This window comes from Telmatherina bonti (assembly GCF_933228915.1).
Source record: "Telmatherina bonti genome assembly, chromosome: 10".
Classification (NCBI taxonomy): Eukaryota; Metazoa; Chordata; class Actinopteri; order Atheriniformes; family Telmatherinidae; genus Telmatherina; species Telmatherina bonti.
In genome coordinates this window covers 21,684,574-21,705,570 of record NC_136628.1, presented here as the reverse complement: position 1 = coordinate 21,705,570, position 20,997 = coordinate 21,684,574, and the positions used below count along the sequence as shown (strand labels likewise).

General features: G+C 39.2%; 1 protein-coding gene across 1 annotated transcript in view; it reads left to right on the top strand.

Moving 5' to 3' along the window:
- LOC306761039 (cell adhesion molecule 2-like) overlaps positions 1-20,997 on the top strand; it is a gene marked incomplete at both ends in the record, with an annotated part of 235,215 nt that overhangs the window by 161,776 nt on the left and 52,442 nt on the right. Inside the window, one exon of the mRNA XM_079247119.1 lies at positions 5,352-5,501. Within this exon, the coding sequence (XP_079103245.1) occupies positions 5,352-5,501 (150 nt within the window). The remainder of the gene's footprint in view (positions 1-5,351; positions 5,502-20,997) is intronic.

Below are 20,997 nucleotides of genomic sequence, written 5' to 3'. Positions count from 1 at the left end.
AGAGTTTATTCATTTTCAAGTTATGCTTCTAATATCTTACTAATGCTTTAGCTGGAGAGCTGCGAGGAGGCTGGGGAGTTTTTTCTTTTTTTTTTCTACTCAAGGACGCCGTGACAGGATGCATGCCTGGTTGATGAATTCACACCAGCTATTGAGATGATCAAACTCTTGACCTTGTATCGTCTCTGCAATCACGAGGCCTCCCCGCTGCCTGAAGCGCTGAGAATCAGTCAGTCTGAAAAGATTGTGTACCCAGCTGCGTACGCCACCTGTGTAACCTTATAGACACTAACTGGTCATGGCAAAGCTGTCATGTCCGATGCAGTCTTGTGCATCTCATTCACGGTCTTCTTTAGTGGGATGCATCTTTTAGCAGAGAGGCACTTTAAGTCATGATTCATATGTCAGAGTATCTGGAACAGTGTAAGCCACAGCAGTGGTGGCTTATGCTCACACTATTTTCTTATGGTTTAAAACACTGACTTTTTTAAAAACAAAAACAGCTGGAGAGAACGTTTAAAGTGGGGATTTTAAAAGGAAAAAACATTATTTCTCACTCTGCCACAAAATAATACAACCAGTTTTAAGCAGGTATAATTAATTGAACAGGATTTTCTCATTAAATAATCATTTCATTGAACCTGCCTAGTTCTTATAACTTCACTGTCCACTAATGGAAGTTACCTTTCGGTAGTAATGCAGCATTATTTTCACATGTGTGTTATCACTAAATCATACAGGAAAGAAGAAGATGCCAAGTGTTTTTTACTCATTGTCCTTTATACCAGACGCTGCTGATGAGTCAGGAGGCATTCAGTTTATTGCATTTTGCAAATTCACCACAAGGTCAATTAATCTCACATACTTGACTAGAGCTGGGTGAAAAGGAGGATTTTAATCAAATGAATTCAGTGTTGATTCATGAAACTTGGAGATTGATATTCCCCAGTGACAACAGTGATCATACCATTTGCAGGACTTACAGGCGCTCAGTGAAATATTAGCATTTTTATGCATCTGAAAGGTTGCATGTGTCGCCTCCGTTCGACCTTAGCTTCTCTCACTCTGATAGTACAAGTTCAGTAGCTCTCCTAGCAACTTTGTTTCTGTGCACCCAATCCTAAAAATTCTAATTGTAAGGCTGGAAAACTATCAGAAACTTCATAAGTTAGGTGGATAAATGTTTTTCTGGTGGTTTTTCAAGGCTCTTTTATGGCCAAAATAAGCTTCCCTCACCGAGATCGTGCCCAGTTCTGATTTTATTCATGTACAAATGCATTACACTTACTTGTAAACTATATAGCACCATGTTACCTCTCATATCAGCAGCTAAGGCTAAGACTGCAGGCTCCTGCATGTTCCACAGACACCAAATGTTCTGGGATGTCACCAGGCACATGCATACTCTGAAATAATTGTCAAACATTCTCTTAGATATCCTATTTCCGATGTGCATATAGATGCATCAGAGCAGAATATTAATGTAATCTGATTACTCCCAAATATCCCATTTTGATGGCCATGTGCTCAGTGTGGCGCAGTAGTTTATAAAAGGAGTTATCTAAGAATCTGAGAATCTGGAATATTCAATAAAATTTGGTGTTGTGACATAAATATATGGAAATGGATGTAAATGAATACAGAACTTTCTTCAGCTGGAATTTGTTTAAAACAGGCAAAAAACTTTACAAAATGAGACTGCGATAAACCGGATTTAGCCTTTAGATTTATATTTTCGGTGATCCGATCCCATGTCTGCAATGATCAGCTGTGCTTCAATGGCTTAAAAGGTGACTCACCCAATCAGATCTGTGAACTGCCTCTATCCATTCTGTAATCTTGTATTCCAAGCCATACATCACAGCTCTACAGCTCAGTTGAGCTGCAGTTCTGGTATAAAGGTCAGAGGCTCCAGGCTGTCCATCTGCATGCGTGTGTCTTTCTCGTTTTCTCTGCTCCTTGAATGCCTAAATAAGAAAGGTTTGTAGACTCAGCTGCTCTTGTTGGAAAGGTCATGAAGGGATGCAGACAGGAAACATCCGGGATAATCTTATATTCTTCTCAGTAATATTTGTTCAGTCATTTGCTGAAGTCGTAGATACTTTGTTTCTGAATGTGCACAGATATGTTCTCCGTATATCTCCACTGGACACCAAGTACCAAAGTACATGAAATCTACTGATGACTTTTGTACTACACTGAATGTTAAAGTAAAGCTGATCTTATTATGTCATTACTTTATAATGGCATGCAGATGAGAGTGTTGTTGACCTGGCTTAGCCTCAGCTTGTCAGTCAAGGTGGAGGACAATTAAACTGACCCCGCTCATCATGAAAGATAGAGCGCAATTCAGCAAAAGAAAGGCGGCAGGATCAAGATAAACTTGAAAGGCAGACGAGCACCAGGAGACATAAAGAATATGAAAATGAGCGACAAAGAAAGTGGAAAATGCCACCCTTCAGGGATCAACCCAAGGAGGAAACGTGACAGCAAGGCAGAAGAATAGAAGGAAAGGAAGTGAGTGGAATGGATATGAACTGGAAAAGACTGAGCAAAGAACGGAAAGTAGGAGAAGGAGTACAGTTGAAGTGAGGGATGAGCCTAAATTTAGACATGGAAATCAGGAGAGAACAGTTTCCTTCATCCCTCAGGAGATACATTTAAATCAGGTCTGGGTGGCCAGAGGGGAGAACGGAGGAACCTACTCCACTGGCCAATTAGGCGCACTGAACACTGCACTGCTCTAATATAACCATCACTGTGGCCCCTTTGGCCCTTTCATTCCCAGTGGGTGTGTAGCACCACATACTGACGCAGGGCTTAAAAGGAGGGATCCCCAGACTTTTTTTTTTTTTTTAAATTGTGTTTAGCCAAGTACAGCTGGAGTAAAGAGGAGAACAGAGCAGACATAAGTAAAAAAGCAATCTTTCAGCCAGTTAAGCCATTTCACAGCTAATGTGGATGAGAACGTCTTTCTGTCTTAAATGCAACCAGACAACATTTCACAGTGTTTACTGTTTACAGTTTGCTGTTTACATCCTGAGTTCATCATACATTGCAGATGTTTTCATTTTGAGAGTGATGGGTAAATATCTTCACACCAGAGCCAGCAGGTGGATAACTGGGTTGGTTTGGAGGATGGAAGAGCAGCAACAGCAGTGATGTGTCAGATGGAGAGATGGGAAATTTAGCAGCAGAGCTTGTGTTTGATAGGCAATGTGGATCTGGAGGCAGGTGTTGTGTGAAAATAACAGCATTGCTTTGATTGTATGAGCTCATATTTGCTTAATTTTTAATTCAGTGTTGTAAAAAAGAGGTAGAATTACAGTATTCTGTTGGTGTAATTAAACAATACTCGCTTGTTACCGTACAAGATTTTGTTTTTTAATCATCAACAAAAAAAAAAAAAAAAAAAAGACTTTCTTAGAGGAGTGTGTTGCATTTTCCACCTCCAACTTAGATCAGTCCAATTTCATGTTTCCATGTTAATCAAAATCAGATCGAGTCCAGGCTGGTTTGTTCTTCTCTTCCCTGAGTGAAGAGTCAGCAATGCAACGAGCAAGCGTATCCTCAGAGTGTGTCTGGCTTCGGTGACATTATACAATGACACTTTCTCTGCACTGAAATTACATTTTGCCCAATCTGACTTATTGCTGGCATTTGGTACAACAGTTAACTATTAACTCTTCTTTGTGACCAGCACAAAAGAGCTAAAATGCATCACCCTGAGCCGTGTGTCGCTCCGCTGCATGAGTGAGAAAAATTAAGGGAAAACTAAGTGATTTAAAGGGAAAATGTAATAAAGAGAGTGAAGGCGGGAGCAGAACAGTAAATCTTTGGCAGATCATGCTTCATGCAAAACTTTCATGAATAAAACATATTCCTTGCCTCCCATAGCTCAGATCCATTTTTCCTCTATTTCACTCTTCTTCCCCTCTATCTCTCACATGCATGATTAACCTCGGGAGGCCTTAATCAGCACTGGAAATGACCCGTGCTCTTTGACTTACCTTTCTCTCCTTCCCTCCTTCACTCCTCTCTTTTCTGCAACTCGTCCTCTGCCAATCGGTTGCTTTGCTGTGAGGGTTTCTCCACCTTCTAACCAAGAAGCCAAGCACTGTTTGAGGCTTAATTTATGTTATCTGCATCGACTGATACTGACTTATATTTTGGGGGGAAATCTGTTATCATCTAAAACCTCCCTATATGGAAGTTTTTCCTTCCACATTCTTTTTTTTCCTCTTTTTTTTCCGGTTTTCCTAATCCTTTCCTTGTGGGGATTAAGATGTGAGTTTGCTGAGGATAAATTATCATCCTTACCTAAGCCTCCATTCACATAGTATTTAAAAATCTGTCCTCCAGGGATGAGGCCAGGGATAGATTCATGTGTATTATTATTTACTTGCTTGCCTTCCCCCTCGGCCCTCCTCACACACACACATGCATGAATGTGCCACAGCATCTACTCTATAGGGCAGAGGTGTCCAGCTCCGGTCCTCGAGGGCCAGAATCCTGCAGGTTTTCTATGTATCCCTGCTCAGACACACCTGATTCAAATTAATTAGTAGTAGAGCTTAATCAGTTGTTCACATCATTGGCTGTTTGATCCATTTAGTGGAAGCTAGATGTGTTGGAACAGGAATACATGGGAAACCTGCAGGACAGCGGCCCTCAAGGACCGACTTTGGACACCCCTGCTATAGGGCAACAATGTGAGCTGTCCAAGGTACTGAAAGCTGGAACGCAGCAATTGACAATCCAGTTGCGGCACTGACCTCTTTGTGGTGTTGAAACGCAGCTCTCTTCATCTCTGAGTCCAAACAGGAGTACATAAATCAGTACATTTGTACTTTTTTCCTCACTGGATGCAAGCGTCACACACATCAACGTCCACACTTGCTAACAAGTCCACAGAGAGCTGTTTTTAATTGGTCCTCTCCATGAAGCTAAGGCTTCAATACTTCAGGCTAAATGCCTCATGTGTGGTCACACAGTAGTCATTGGCTGGCATTTGCTTTGTAATTAGAGCTTTTTTTGTTTGTTTGTTTGTTTAGAAATATAAACCAGATTTAGTCTCTTTGTCCTGCAGTGTCAGTTGGAGAAGAGCATGTTTCCTCTTAACAGCTGTATACGTCTAGTGGACAAATAATCAGTCAAATGACTTGTTTGTCTGGTTATACTTTGTTGTGAGCATTTCATAAAACTGAAAAATTATGATCAGAATTTATTCTCCAAAGTAAACTTCAGCAACATTTAAAATGTACCTGCTGTTTTGTGGTTTGTTTGTTTTTTTTCTGTTCCCTTCTCTCCATGTGTCTTCATCTCCTCTTTGTTTTTGTGTCATTCTGCAGCTATCAGTGGTCAGTATCCTTTGGTTCAAAATGTGACCGTGACAGAGGGTGGGACAGCGAACTTGACCTGCCGTGTGGAGTTTAATGACCACACCTCCCTCCAGTGGTCAAACCCGGCACAGCAGACCCTCTATTTTGGGGACAAGAAAGGTGAGTTGGAGATTGATGTACGCCGGCGTCCTCAAATAGATGCAGTCCTTTGAGAGTAATCCCTGTGTTGGGGTAGTAGACAAAGGGAAACCACCTCTTAAAATAAATAAATAAATCTCTTTTTTTTTCCTTTGTTTGCTATTTGAACAAGCAGCTTTCTTTGTTGTCTCACTGCTACTGTGCCACAGTTTGTCTGTGTGGATTTGTATTTCTGATAAGTGTATAGTTTTTACTGTGAGGACATTAAAAATACAGCATTTTAAGTTTAATCGGTGCAGTTAAACATGTCCATCCAAAAGGAATCGGTGGATCAGACGTGGTTTTATCCATGTAACATTTCTAGTTGAGGTTTAAGAATTGTTGTTCAGATGATATTAGAACCTGCAATGGACTGGCGAGCTGTCCAGGGTGTACCCTGCCTGTCGCCCAAAGCCAGCTGGGATAGGCTCCAGCTTCCCCGCGACCCGGAATTGGATTAAGCAGTTTAGAAAATGAATGAATGAATGATAGTAGAACATGAGAGCAGCACATACAAAGTTAACCATCAACCCTGCTGGATGAGTGCCCTTCACTCCAGTATTCTGTACTGCCTGTAGCACATACAGCACTGTACATTATTAATTAGACTTCTGCTAAAAAGAACAAAAGTAAACACCTGAGCTGTGCATGGAGCAGCTTTATAACCTTGTGCATAATACAACCTCATTTCCAAAAATAACTGGGATCTTATCGACAGTTTTACACAATTTTTTAGGAGATGCAGGTTTTTTTGTATTTCTGAACGTGTGTGCATCTTTAGGTTTGTCTCTTATGTCTTATTATGTTAGTAACCTGATGCCATAGTATTCAATCAATTGAAAAATGTTCTTTTTACTTCCACTTCGTTTTGCCTTCATTTGCTTTAACCAACTTTTTAGGGCACACTGCTGGCAAAAGATTCAACATGAAGTTCATCTTATATATATCTTCCTTTTTCAGTATGAGTAAAATACAGAATTTATTTTTTTATTTTGGAAATATTTAAATTCTCGTTTTTCAGTTTCACAGCTTTAGAACTTGCAATTATGGATGTGGAATCAAATATAATCAAAGAATTTTTGGGAATGCGTCGTACTAGGGCTGTGACAATATGCATCCTTCCATGTTCGATTCTGTTCCAATTTTTCCTCAGTGTTGATTTGATTTAAATTGCGATTCTCACGGTTCTTTGATATTGCTGATTTTTGTAAAACAAAAGCAGAAAAAGATGTACAAAACTTTTTGTTGCTAGTTATTTTTCATGATTTCAATTGGGAAAAAACAACACAGTAGCCAGACCATTGTTCTGCTGCTGTAACGCCCAAGAAGACAATTAAAACGATCAATAAAAAGAATAAAAATGATTAAAATTTTATAATGGATTATTTTTCTGTCTTTTTTTTTTTTTGTTTGTTTGTTTTTAATTAATTTTTTTACCAAAAAAAAATCTATTTTAAAATTGTAGAGCAAAAAACTCCAATACTCGGTTTTTCAATTCAATTTTCCCACCCCTACTTTGTACCTTGTTGACATATTTGGAGGGGTAGTTTTTCCAAGGTGCTGCAGAGAACTTATAAGTCAGACAAAAAACTCATTGTACTACAGTAAATGTAATAAAGAACAGTAGAAAGTACAATAAAAGCTTTAATATCAGACAGACTTTGGTAAGGAGCAAAAGTTTCTGTATTCCTGTACAACATAATGAACATGGGAGTGATGCAGTATCAGTCATGCTGAAGACCCAGTCGAATTTGTTTCTTAAGCTCAGAAATTAAATGCATGAATTTAAGGTCATTTTAAAACTCTCTTTAAATGATCAATTTAAAAATAAAATAGACGGTTGATCATAGCAGTCTTTGTTAAACTATCGCTTCAGCTAAAACATGGAATTGGTTGTGCAGTGTGGGACTGCAGTCGCCTCATCCACTGCTTCACAGCCTCAGAGTAAAGCCATCTGCATGACAAAGCTACACCCGGTGCAACAACGCTTTGTCAGCTCCGAATCTGCACAGACCTGCCGAGGAGTTCCCTCCATTGACCAAATGCGAAGCCCTGTTTTCTTTGCACTCCTCCACAGACAGTTGCACACACACACACACACACACAAACAAACTGTGGGTGTGGCTGTGTTTTCACGGCTAATGCAGCAAGTTCAAAGTCTTTATTCTTGAACTTTAACACTATCTTCATTTAAGTCCTCATAAAAAAGATTCATGGGTGTTATTTTGCCGGTTCATGCCGGCTGAAATGATTGGGTCTCTCAGCTTTGTTCGTGGAGTGTAATAGAGTATGAATCACACTCGCTTGTAAGTGTCTGGATTAAGCACACGTGGGATTTACACAGTCCCCTTCAATTATTCCGCTGCCTATCGCACCTCCTCGTCCACTCGTGTGCTCTTACCCTTCATGTGTGCATTTCTACTTTCAGATATGTTATTGTGCCTTTTTTTTTCCAGGTGGTGAGTGAATGCATGCAGGTGCAATGAATTTCAACTAATATTTTCGCTTACATCCTTTCTCTCTGAAGGAGCAGCACTGAAAAGCTCTATTGAACATCAAATTCAGCATTTGATGCTCTCTGCAGGTTATTCCATATCACACCGGGGGTTGAGCTTGGGGGTCTACTTCGTGGCATTTCCAGTGCGGGGCTCTGAGATTAGAAATGAAAAACCTGCCAAAGACTTGTGTATAATCAGAAAGGCAAAGGGATAGTACTGAGGCCCAGAACTGCGATGCTCTTGGCTGTGTGTTTTTGTACGTTTGCAGGCTTTGCTAGTTGTCTTGCTGATCATGGCAAGTTCAGATGCTGATGGGACCATTGAGATGCTGAGTGTTTTCAAAGTGCCCCTGGCACTTTGAGAAAGAAGAGATATCTCAGCTGCAAACGCCTTTGCGCACAGTAGCTTTCAGATTAATTTTCTTTACTGTCTTTTGGGAAGGAGAAGATGGGGATTAGGCCAAATTGCTCAGACATACAACACTGACTTGCCAAGTTTCTTCACATTTTCCTCTGTAACTGTCTATGAAACATTTTTGTCTTCAACATGGAAGTTTTTTTTTTTTTTTATCTGTATTTGAACACAATTATTATACACTAGTTATATGTAGAAATAAGCGTCTATCAGAAAATAGAACTTTATTTGTACGTACAACAAATTGTTACGCAGCTCCCTAAATGTGAGCATTTATCAAGAGATGTGAAACATTTATTTTCCCGTCTCAGCATGCTGTTGACTGTGCATTCACGCCTTCATGTGCAGGTGCTACATCACAGTGAAGTGACACCTACACCCTCTGTTAAAGTCAGCCGTAGATCATTAGCATAAGCATATTGCTTTTTCAAAGACAAAACGCAGACAACTGACTCCATTACAGTCCTTTGAGCGGTGCCGGTTTTATGGCTGTTGTTGTTTAATGTCAGCGCTCACACTCACCTCCAAGACGCTTTGTAGGAGAAAAGCTGCTTCTCTTGTCTTCTATCCTCTCAAAGGTGCAGTGTGTGAAGAGTTGTTTGAATTTCAAATAAGTCATTGTCCCAATAGCAGCCAATTTTGTCCTTGCCATTCGTCAGTGTTGAGGAACTTACACTGGGCTTTGACAGAAAGAGAGAAATGAGCGCTGGGCAAAAGGGATTCTCTCTTTTACGACATTCAAAAGAGGCTCATATCTTGTTACAATTTGTTCTTTTGGTTTAATGTCATCCAGGACTTGATAATGGCTTTAATTCCTGGATGGAGAAACTTTGCAGTGAAGCATAATTAGAGTTTCTTCGTTATTCCCACACTAGAAAGAGCCAATGTGTAATTACTTCTCAGGCTAAATTTGGGACCTATTCAACATAATCATCATGTTTAAGAATTGACATTTAAATAACTTATTACACACCACTGCTATAATTACTCTTTTTTCTTTTTTTTGTTTTTTTTTGTTTTTGTTTTTTTTTTTGTAAAGACAAAAGCTTTAGTTCTTTCTTTTTTCTTTTTTGGCTTTCTGAACCCATTTCATTTACCAACCTCTCAGAGTCTGGGAGGGGTACAATTTACCTGTTCTTACAGGTGTCTTCTATATTTCCCCACAGCACACATTTCGTGAAAAAGATGAATGTAAAGCTTTGTATTTTTATGTCTTTTTATTTTATTACTTTCTTTTTCTTTAAAACATTTCACTTGTTTGTTTGTTTTTAATGCTTTCTGCCCCTTGCTGTAAGGCTTTATTGTGTTTTTTTGTAAAACACCTTGAACTGTTTTGTACTGAAATGTGCTATACAAATAAACCTGCCTTGCCTTGTACAGAGTTCGGTTAGTGCATCCGCATGCTGTATTGGCAGTTGTTTGTTCACACAGGATTCTGTACACATCTCCCAGGTAAAACATCACTAATTACTGGTTTGACATTTGGATGACACTAATTTCATCTTGAGAGAATTGAGTTGCTGTTCAGGATAAAATAGCAATAAACTTTTCTGCATCATAGTGTTCATCTTTTTTAGGTCAAGCAGCCATGCCCATTATTTCATAATTGATTATTTGGATTCAGTCATGAATCATTTGCTACCATCAGGAAATAGCTGCTTCCTGGTAAAGACAGAAAAGACAACTCCAATTGCAGAACTCATCTGTTTCCTTTGTTGTTATGGTTACTGGTGATGATGAGACCAGTCGTGATGAAAGATGAATAGATAATCCTGATCCTATACACATAATGATTATAACTAATTTAATTTATTTGACATTAATGCCTTGTTTTCGTTTTAATTTTCATATATTTATTAAGTTGACGGTCTAATAGAACATACGAGTCTGACGCATGAACATTTCATTTTCTACACTTGTTGCTGCACACTCTGAGGCGTACAAGCCTCACGAAGGACACAGTCTGGCAATTCATGGGTTCTTTCAATCGTTCCCTTGACATCATGATGAAAAAGCATTTTGAAAAGTTGAAAATAGATGAAAGGATGATGTTGTGCGAGACAGTTTTCACAATGGGAAAAAAAATTAACACATATCTGTTTACACAAGGTAAAGAAAGAGGTGATGATAAGTCTTGTAATAACTCTGTAATGTCATGTCGCAGTGGGTGTTGCAAAGAAAAAGTCAGCTTGCTAGTCACAGAATGTTCTTCGGGTGTCATTTGAAAGGAGAACAATTGAACCAAATCCTTGACGTTTGAATTAGGACCTGCAGATGCTCCCTAACAACCCCGACCTTAAATGTTTCTGTAGCTTTTGAACAATAATAAAACCAAATGCCTCACTGAGGAAGATGATGATGCTGACCCAAACATGAATCATGAGGGAAAATGTGTAAAACAATCATATTAGTCACAGGAAGATAATCCTAATACTAATTTATTTTCATATAAACAGTTAAGTTTTAGTGAAGCATTGCCTAATCACAGCACTAATCTGCCTCCGACCCATAAGAACCCCAACAATTCAATCTGTTTGACCTTTCCCATTCACATATGTGGATTTTAGGAGCTGCATTGCCACTGTAATAAATTATAATAAATAAATAAATAATATATTAAAGTTTAAGGTACCTGTGAGAGCAGCTTTTCAGCTCAAATTTCTGACAAATAAAAAAATACAAACTGACTGAAGAAACCTGCAGAATCATAGTTTCACATTGTTTTACTGAAAGTCCTGCTCCAGGCCTGCGTGTCGCTATTAAACAGATCTTTTTTTTTACTTTACCACTAAAGATTGCATATACATACAGTATTCCTTACTCCATTCAAGCATTTTTCCTCTACTTTTACATGTGGCATCCAGTCTGAATCTACCTCAGGTCATACAGTTAGTGAATAAAAAGTCAGCAAATGGAATTGCTTTTAAGAACACTGTTACATTCTCGAGTTATACAGCTCGTAGTTTTAGAGGCAAACTGGTCACCACTGAGTCGCAGCACAAGGTTTGTACAACTGCAGGGATTCATTTGACTTTTTTCCAACTTAACATCCAACTAAAATATGGAGTTTTTTCCTGTTGTGTGACTAAATTGTTCCATGCTATTGATATGTTGGCATTTATTCAATGTGCCTATGAGTAATAACATGTTGTCTAAACTAAAATCACCAAATGTCCACAGTGCTCAACCTGTGGCTACACAGGAAGTCAGCTGCATATTGGTTAAATTTGTTTAAATATTAAAATCAGTGTCATGGTTGAACAGCTAAGGGCCAACCGCTCCTTTTTTTACTCCCCCAGAGCTGCTGAATGTGAAACTATTCAGGTACTCAGATGTCAAATATTCAGCTCTCAGAATCAATTCTCTGCCCGTTTGTGGTTGTGTGAGTGAGCATGTATGTGTGTGTATGCTCATAAGTGCACATATACGTGTGCGCATGTGGAATCTCAAGCATTCCACCTCCCCAGTATGCAACCATGAAAGCTTTGATGCATTCAGAGTATCTGTGCCTGAGCAATTTAGTGGATAGGCTTTTAAAAGTTTTGCAAAGTAAATAACAAAATAAGAAATGCCTGACAGACTTTTTATTAAACAGATAGCAGAAGTTTCTCTGAAAACGTAATCTCAACAGGAAAGCTAAACTTTTGAGACAGCTGTCTCTCTCTCTTGCTCTCTCTCTCTCTCTCTCTCTCTCTCTCTCTCTCTCTCTCTCTCTCTCCTGGAAGAGTGCTTCTATGAAGCATCCTTTCATATCGGCCTGAAGATTGGTACGGTGTTCTCTCTGATAGGAAAAAAAAGACTTGACTGTAAATCTCCAAAGATCCCTAACAAGTCCCCTCTCCCCGAGACAAGGACCATAAAACATGAGAGGAGGAAAGAGGAGAAAAAGGAGACCAAATGTAGGCCTTGGTGGGATAAAGGAGAGGAATTAAGGAGGCATTTTATGAGCGCTTTTCAGATGCAGTCATCACCTTTGAAAAATACTAAACTTTTTCTTTGACCTTGAACTGCTTTCACTTGTTACCTTCGCGCATATCTTGTGTTTGCGTAGAACATTCAGCTTTTGATTTAAAGATGAAGCCTTCCTCCACTTGCCTGGGTTTGCATTGTGCTGAGCAGCGCAGACGAGCACGATAATTAAAAGCAAAGATCTTTGACTCAGTTGACTGCAAATCAGAAAAAAACTGATGTCAGAAAAATGTCAGTTCTGTTTGTTATGTAAAACAGTCGGGGTGAGAACGAGGTTACGTCTTCAAACAAAGCAACAGATCTGGTTATTACCGTATTTATTAGTAGAGCTGTTTATCATACCGAGGGGTGTGAAAAGTATAACTGAGGTGAACAGTGATGTTTTTGGGTTTTTTTCCACATTTTCTTTGCTTGTTTTAGTAGAACCCCTCATACGCAGAGAGTTGGAAATATTCTTGTTCTTGGTGTTTTCAAAATGAGGACATGGCCGTGCAAATAGTCTCCACTTTCCTGCAAGAGCTTAGCAAAGTCATTCTGAAGGATAGCTGTAGCAGGCATCCCATGAAAAATATGGAGCTGCTTATAGATCGAGGCACCTGCTCTACTACTCTTAAGCTTCAGGGGGGAAAAAATTTATTCCTCTGCAAAATACTATGGAGTTGATGGGTAAGAGCTGTCTCCTCACTGACCTGCTTCTCGCAAGGACTTAATGAAGTAGGGCTGGTGATGGTGTCCCACTGAACTCGGCATGGCAGGTATAGACTGATGAAAGAAAATCATTTCTGTCGCAGAAAAAAAATCTCCACAAGCCAATTACTCGATGTAGTGTGGCACATTTTACATTTCACAAAGCCAGCTTTGACTCCGAAAGGTATAACAAGTAATAGAGCTTGAGGAATGGCTGAGATACAGAATATACATGAAGCTATTCAATAAGCGACGCGTTTGGTTTGCTTTGCTTTCTCACACACACACACACACACACACACACACACACACACACACACACACACACACACACACACACACATATGAATTCACTCAGACAAATTTCAGTTCCCAGATGGGTTGTTGACGAGGGAAAGAGAACGGCCATATCCAGACAGCTGAATGTATATTCTGAAATTTGCACTTTTCTCATTATAAAATTGTGTCACTTGAATGAGCAAACACCTGCCAAGGTTCTGTACTAATACATACTGTCCCTGAATAAATGAAGGGACAGGCAGGGGAGGGACAGTGGAAGACTGGAGAGGAAAAACCAGAAGGGAATGGGAAGAACTAAAAATAAAAGAATTAAGTGGAATTTGCAAGTACAATTTGTTCAAAGTAAGTGGTGTGCAAACACTGTGTGTCTATTTAAGAAACACTTTTCTCGTCTAATCATGGCGTTACCATCTATACACACACATGCATTCCTGCACATGCTCATTTCCTCACCTGTTCTCTTTAATAATGGGGAAGAGTGCTATAGCTGCAGAAAACCAGTTAATATGCATCCACTTTAGTGCTGTACACATATGTCCATCATGTTGTTGCCTTTAATATGCAAAAATGTGTTTCTAACACGTTTTGGCCATCTGAACAGTAATGTTTTGCAACTTCTGTAAAGGCCTTCTAACACATTGATTAAATGCCAAAAAAAAAGAATTTTTTGACTCCAAAGTCACTTATACATCCCTCATTCCCCTTTCTCATAAACAATCAAAAAACATTGCCTTTGAGTTCTAAGTGTGAAAAGAAAATTAAATGTGAATTCAATGAGGCAATTTAAATGTGCATTAAAAATGTAGAGAGAAAATTTAGGAAAATATGAGTGAAAAATAATAAAAGTTACATTAACATTACTAATTCATCCTTCAATTAAAGTCAAAGAAAAACAGGAAAGATTTTTGTTCCACCTAGATGGTGCATAAAATTGTAAATGAGCTTTTTTATGTTTAGTTATAACACTGGAGACTTGAAGCCAGCCCGGTCCAGATTATCTCAGTTGCCTGGGAGGTTCAAAGCATACGCAGAAGTCTGAAAAGCATTTCAGCCACAAAAAGAATGAAAGCTTTATGAGCTAACTTTGGTATTTTACAGTCAGCTCTTTGACAGACACGATGCTGGTGAAAAGACCTCAGAACCAGAGTAATACGATTCCCTTTTCTGGTGTTAGAGAGGATTTAATGGGCAGCATTCAGAATCATTTTAAACTCTGATCTATGTTCAAGACATACCAGCTAACATTGTTATGCCAATCAAGTCTACTTGCAGTAAATGCGGGGACAAGTTTCCTAAAGAACTCTGAGACTTTAGTCATTAAACCTTTAAAAAGGGTCTTTGTAGACTGTAGGCTGACTGACCTGACCTGGCTGGATGTGGCTGCTGAAATTCACATTTGAGTTGGTAATAAAATATTTATTTCTGGTCTGTGTTTTTTAACAACACAGATTGAAATTGAGCTCTTTTTTTTTTTTTTTGGCTCCAAAAATGATTACCTTTGTTTTGTTTACCTCCTAGGTTTGTTCATATCTAATGAGTTCTTCTAAAGGGATAATCCCATGATGACGGGATTACACAGATTTATGTTTCATCCCCTTAACTATAACAACATTTTTATTGCTTTGTCTAATTTAAGCAAGTGGAAGCAAGTACATGTAAAATATTAGAGGCCCCAGAATGGAACCCTGAGGAAGTTCACATAATTTTTGTTTGCTAACATATATGAATACATGTAGACTTAAAATAGGCTTATGCAGCAGAAGTGCCCACAAGGTGACCCTGTCATGTGTAACAACTCATGTGTAACAAGTTTGACATGTGGAACAACTTTGACAACACATTCCAACTTGTTGCTTTCAAACTTGATGTGCAAGAAAGGTGAACCAGTCCCAGCTTGAAAAACCATAAACAAAAGATTCTGAACAGGTTATCATGTTTTTTCAATTTTTCCACTTTTCTCACTGTTTTACTGTAGATGTCTTTTAGTAAATAAACACATCATATTTGTAAAATGCCTCATAAGTTTGGCAGACTGCAAGGAATGAATGCGCAACTTGATTCTGCCATATAGATTATTCAGCCGACGACAACCATCTTGTTAGAAAAACTGTAAAAGTGACAATAACTAACCAACATGCAGCATTTTAAGATTTATATGTTGAGCAAATATTGTGTGTGTCCGTGTATGTATTACATTTGAACATTGAGATCTGTCCTATTACTCCCACTAAATAATAATGTGTAAATGAGTATACTATGTGCTAGGGGTGGGAAAATATTGTGATTTTTTTGCTTCACAATTTTAAATTAGATTTTTTTTTTTTTTTTCCCAAATAAATAAAAATAATTCATTATGAAGTTTTTGTCATTTTTATTGTTTTTATTGATCCCTTGTCTTCTTGGGCATTATAGCAGCAGAATGATGGTCTGGCTACTGTGTTGTTTTTTTCTAATTGAAATCAAGAAAAATGACGAGCAAAGAAAAAAGTTTGGTGTATTTTTTTTTTTTATTGTTTTTATCCTGCAAAAGTCAGCAATATCAAAGAATTGTGATAATTGGATCGAATCAGGACAAATGCATATTGCACAGCCCTACTATGTGCTTATTAATTCTGCATCTTTTTGTGCCATTGTTGGTACCAAATTATAGAGTTCCTTCAAATATAACTATGAAGAGAATCATTTTAAATTTGGACCCAGAAAATCAAGTGTTAACATTGTGGAATCTGTGGAAATGTGCAATGCTTTGTTGTCATTAATGTCTAAGTCAGTAGCATCATCACATGTCACAACATGTTTCTATGTGATGACCATTTGACTGAATGTGGTCTTCAAAATAAAAATGTCACTTCTAACACAGCATTATTGACCTTCTCCCTGAGCTGCTACCCTCAGTCTCAGTTTTCCTTTTCAAAGATGAGCCTATCTTCTTCCCCTCTGTACATTTCTAAGAAGAGATAGCTGACACCTTTCTACCCTGTTCTGTCCCTTCCTGTTTTTGAACAGAGAGCCTTGTGGCTTTAGTGTCATGGTCGTTTACACTCTGTTATCTGATCGGTCTTGGCTGCTCAGGAAACCTCACCACAGAAGGCTCCTGTGAGCCAACGGTCATCAGCACTTGTAATTAGATGGAAAATTTTCCTGCATCCACTGGGCTTCTGGAGAGAAAAAAAAAACTGCATCTGTTTTGGCAAACTTGTAGTTGTCACGTCTTGAGATACTCTGCGGTATTCTGTGCTGGTGCTGCTGAGATTAAAGCACTTGAATGTCGAAAATATAACACTCACTCACTCATGCACACGTGTACTTAACAAGCAGCGGAACAGAAAGAGGTGCATTGACCGTTTGTTGCAGAGGCAGATCACACTTTGATTTTGTCAAACAAAGCTTTGCTTCTCGTCTCTGTCTTCAGGAGAGACAAAGGCTGGAGCTCAATGAAGGGAAAAAAAAAAATGTCGTCGTACATTCAGTAAGTAGTCGTTGTCAAATACAAATCTGCTCCTCTGTGATGTTGGGAACAACACCGCCCTTTGTGAACACAATAAAAACTGTCAGTGCTAATGGTTTGTAATGGGTTGCAGACAGCTGAAGCACCTATGCAGACAAAAAGCAGATTTACCACCGTGTCATTATCAAAATCAGAATATAGAAAGTGAGAGCAGGCAGAGGTTACGATGAATAGGAGAAGAAAGCAGTTCTGTATTTTGTTTTGTATATAGCACACATGTGTGTGTGTGTGTGTGTGTGTGTTTAGACTTGGTTTGATGGTGCATGCAAATCTCTACCTTCATCTGTTGAATAATACCCGAATAGATGAGGTATAAAACTCTGATCTACACAGAATCAGACAATTAATCTGTACCCTGTTTTAATTAGGAGTTTCGGCCCCCGATCACTGATTTAATCCCATCAGCCCCTTGCTTTCGGCTGATTGAAAAACCATCTTAGGTTCTACCTGCACCTCTTCCTGGTCTATCAAAATGATGTTGCTTTGAGTCTTTTTTTCTTCTGGCGTCTCCCCACATGCAAGCCAGTTGAGACAGACAGCTGCTATTCTTCAGTCTGATCTGACAAGGGGAAAAATAAAATCTTACATTCAGCACTGTATACATGTTGTCAGAACTTTATAGATCAAACTAAATTTACTTTCTCCTGTGTCCTGATGAAAGAGATGAATAGAGCCAGTATCCCAATATTTTCTGCTTCATACAGTTTTTCTGCCAGAAAATGATCATTTGTTGTTGTTGTTGTTGATGTTGTTCTTTTTCCCCAAAAGACAAGAAGCATTGAAGCTCCATTAATAAACCGACATATTTCAGTCTTACAGGACTGAGCTGTCCTTTTGTAGACAGAGTTTGATCAGTTTTTTTTTTATCTAATTTGATTATAAAGCTGATTGAACTCTTAGTATTATCACCCATTCAGGTAGACGGCTCTAGATATGTCAGTGCATGCATTTAGTATAAAGTGCATCTTTACATGTGTCCTGAAAGACCATAATTGGGTCTCATCTGGACATTCCATGTGCAGCCCGTATCACGTCAGCTGAGCAACTGATGGAACAGCAGAAAATCTGTTGATGTTTCTGTAAAAATCCCCAGTATGTTCAGTACCTGGGTTTGCCCGAGTTGCGTTTACGGTGGAATCACACTGTGTTTTGATTGAACCAGCGACAGGTGGGTTCAGAACGAGAGGGTTTTGTAATCCCCACAAAAATGTCCAGAAAAGGAACAAAAGAAAAGATTTTTGAAGAAACTTGAATGTCTCATCCCTCGTCAGACTTTCCTTTTGCATCAGCCTGAGTCACCTCCTTTCTGTCTCCTTCCACTGTTATTCCCATTTCTAGCAGTGGATGATTGCAGGCTGATTCCTGCACAAGAAAGGCAAATACAACAGACAGAGACAATAATCCAAACAAAACTACCTTTACAACTAGATTATAAGTCAATTGCTGTGTGGTATGCTGTTGATGAGGACATTGTTTTTAAGGTTTTATCAATTTTGATTTTATTTTCGCTGTGTGCTACTTTAGCTTTTGTTTTTCAGTTATATTATAATTTCCCTTGTCTTTATTTCTAAACCCAGCCCGAATCCACCCTACCAGCATGATTGGGGTGACTCCAAGGTTTTGGCACTAAAATCTCCTGATCTCCGCCTGTAATTACTGAAAAAAATGCAATTATTGTACATGTGACTGGATAATCAAGTCCATACTTTGAATTAAATGAATCCTCAAATTAGTTAAAACTGCTGCCGTCAATTATGTGTCCTTTTATGATTAATCTGAATGCAGCTCCCGCAGTCACTGAGTTCACAATGTCTGTGTTCTAATGGACCAAAAGATCAGGATACTTTCTGTATATTTCTCGGTACCTGGATCTGGCACATATTGCTTCTCATTCGCTGACAGGAGGATGAAGACAGGGCTTCATTGTAACAGCTAGTGAGCCAATAAATGCACTTTCTGACATTTGCCTGCGCATACTGCTTGGCGAAAGCAAACAAGACAACAGTTGAATTGAAGAATTGTGTAACTTTCACAGGTTAGTGGAGCTGCCTGAGCAAACAGAGCGAGAAATGGTGGCGGGAAGGAGAGAAAAAAACGGAGATTTCCATACAAATATGCAGAGTTATTGTTTAAAATAATTGACAGGGGGAGGAAGTAGGGGGCTTGTATAGAGAGGAGAGGATAAAATTAACTTGACCTTCTAGGGAGAGTGGGGGTTGCCGTTTGCACTGCATGTTGCATAGCGCGTGATAACGTGTATCTTTTCAGGGCAGGTTTCATCATTAACTCAGATGGCTGTGTATTAGGATAAAACTAATTCAGTGATCTTGCTTTGATAAGCGTATACGCACATAAACAGAAATGTAGTGTCGCCGGTGCAAAGCTCAAAGATATGTCAGGTGCATCGGGCTCGGTACACAGCCTGTTGAGATAGCTGGTGTTGCAAGGTACAGGAGAACAAATGCAATAATAAATTAAAACCGCAGGCGGTGATATAGGCCCTCGCACCATGGCGCCGCTCGGCATAATGCCACCGCCTCCCCTGGCAACATCCTTCCCATGCCTCTCTCAACCTAAAGTGCAGCCAGACTGCACTTCAGACCATTTAGGTTTTATGAAGGGTCACTTCCTGTCACCAAGGGGCGGGGCTAACTTATCATCTAATTATTGACATGCACAAATGTGAAGGATATGACTGGCATCATCTGTAGCAAATTTGGTGCAGGTTGGTTGTTTTTTGGGGGATTTATGTCAGTTTTTCTTTTTGTTGCATCACATCTGCTTTGCTGCCCCGCCTCTCCTAAACGATATCCCCTATTAAAAGAAATAGCACAACTTCTAATCACACATGCCTCTTGAGCATCCTGACTCATTTGGGTTAAAGTTGCACAAAATTCTTAGGAGAAGTTCCTCAAAATGCATGGCAAAGAAAATGACAGAAATGACCCCAAAAATGGCACCTTTTTCAAAATGGCCGACTCCCTGTTTGATTTAGCCCATATGTCCAAGAGACTTTTTTGAAGGTACTGGGAGTGTCTACAAGTTTCCCGAATCATAACCATGTCAGTCAATGTAGTGGGCGGGGCTAATTAATTAAAATATTGTAGGGGGCGCTATGGAGCCATTTACTATCTTCTCCACTATATTGTAATTTTACTCTATTAAGGACTTTACTGTCATAAGTCATGGCAAGTATGGTGAAGATCAAAGGTTTCATGGCTTTGTTACAGGTACTTCCTGGTTCACGATATCAGACACTTGTTGTTGCCAAGGGGTGGGGCTAATTCATAGTCCCATTATTGCATTGTAGATTTTGTTCATCATGGGACTGGCATCAAATGTGGCGATTCCTGTGCTGATATGTTGTTTTATGTGGGAGGTTTAGCAATAAGTCTATGTTAATAAGACATCAAACTTTGAGGGCCCGCCCCTCCTAAACTAAATCTTCTATTAGAAGAAATAACACAACTTTAAATCACACATGCCTCCTGAGCATCCTGTGCAAGTTGGGTGTCAGTTGGACAATATCCGTAGGAGGAGTTGTTTAAAATGCATGGCAAAGAAATGACCCCAAAAATGGCGCCTTTTTCAAAATGGCCGACTTCCTGTTGAATTTAGCCCATATGTCCAAGAGACTTTTTTGAAGGTACTGGAAGGTTCTCCAACTGTGCTGAATTTTATCCATGTCGGTCCATGTAGTGGGCGGGGCTGATTGATTGAAATTTTGTAGGGGGCGCTATAGAGACATGCTCCATGTATTCCATTATGTTTCAATGGGGCTTAGTTCAGGGCCTTACTGTCATCAGTCATGGCAAGTATGGTTGCGGTCCAAGGTTCCATGGCTTGGTCACAGGTACTTCCTGTTTCATGGCGTTGGACCGCCATTCGCTATGTCCCGTTTAGCGTAGCAACTTGAGGTTTTTATTGTGGCATCATGAAAGGGTTTGACATGTTTTGGAGGAGTCTCAAGTGTTTGGGACCATTTGCTTAGAAGCATGACCCTCAAACGTGCAAAAAAACACTTCCTGTTGTAAGTGGGCGGAGTTTAGGTCTACACCAGCAATGGTCACAGTAATCTGTTCAGGACTGATCCCTTATTAAT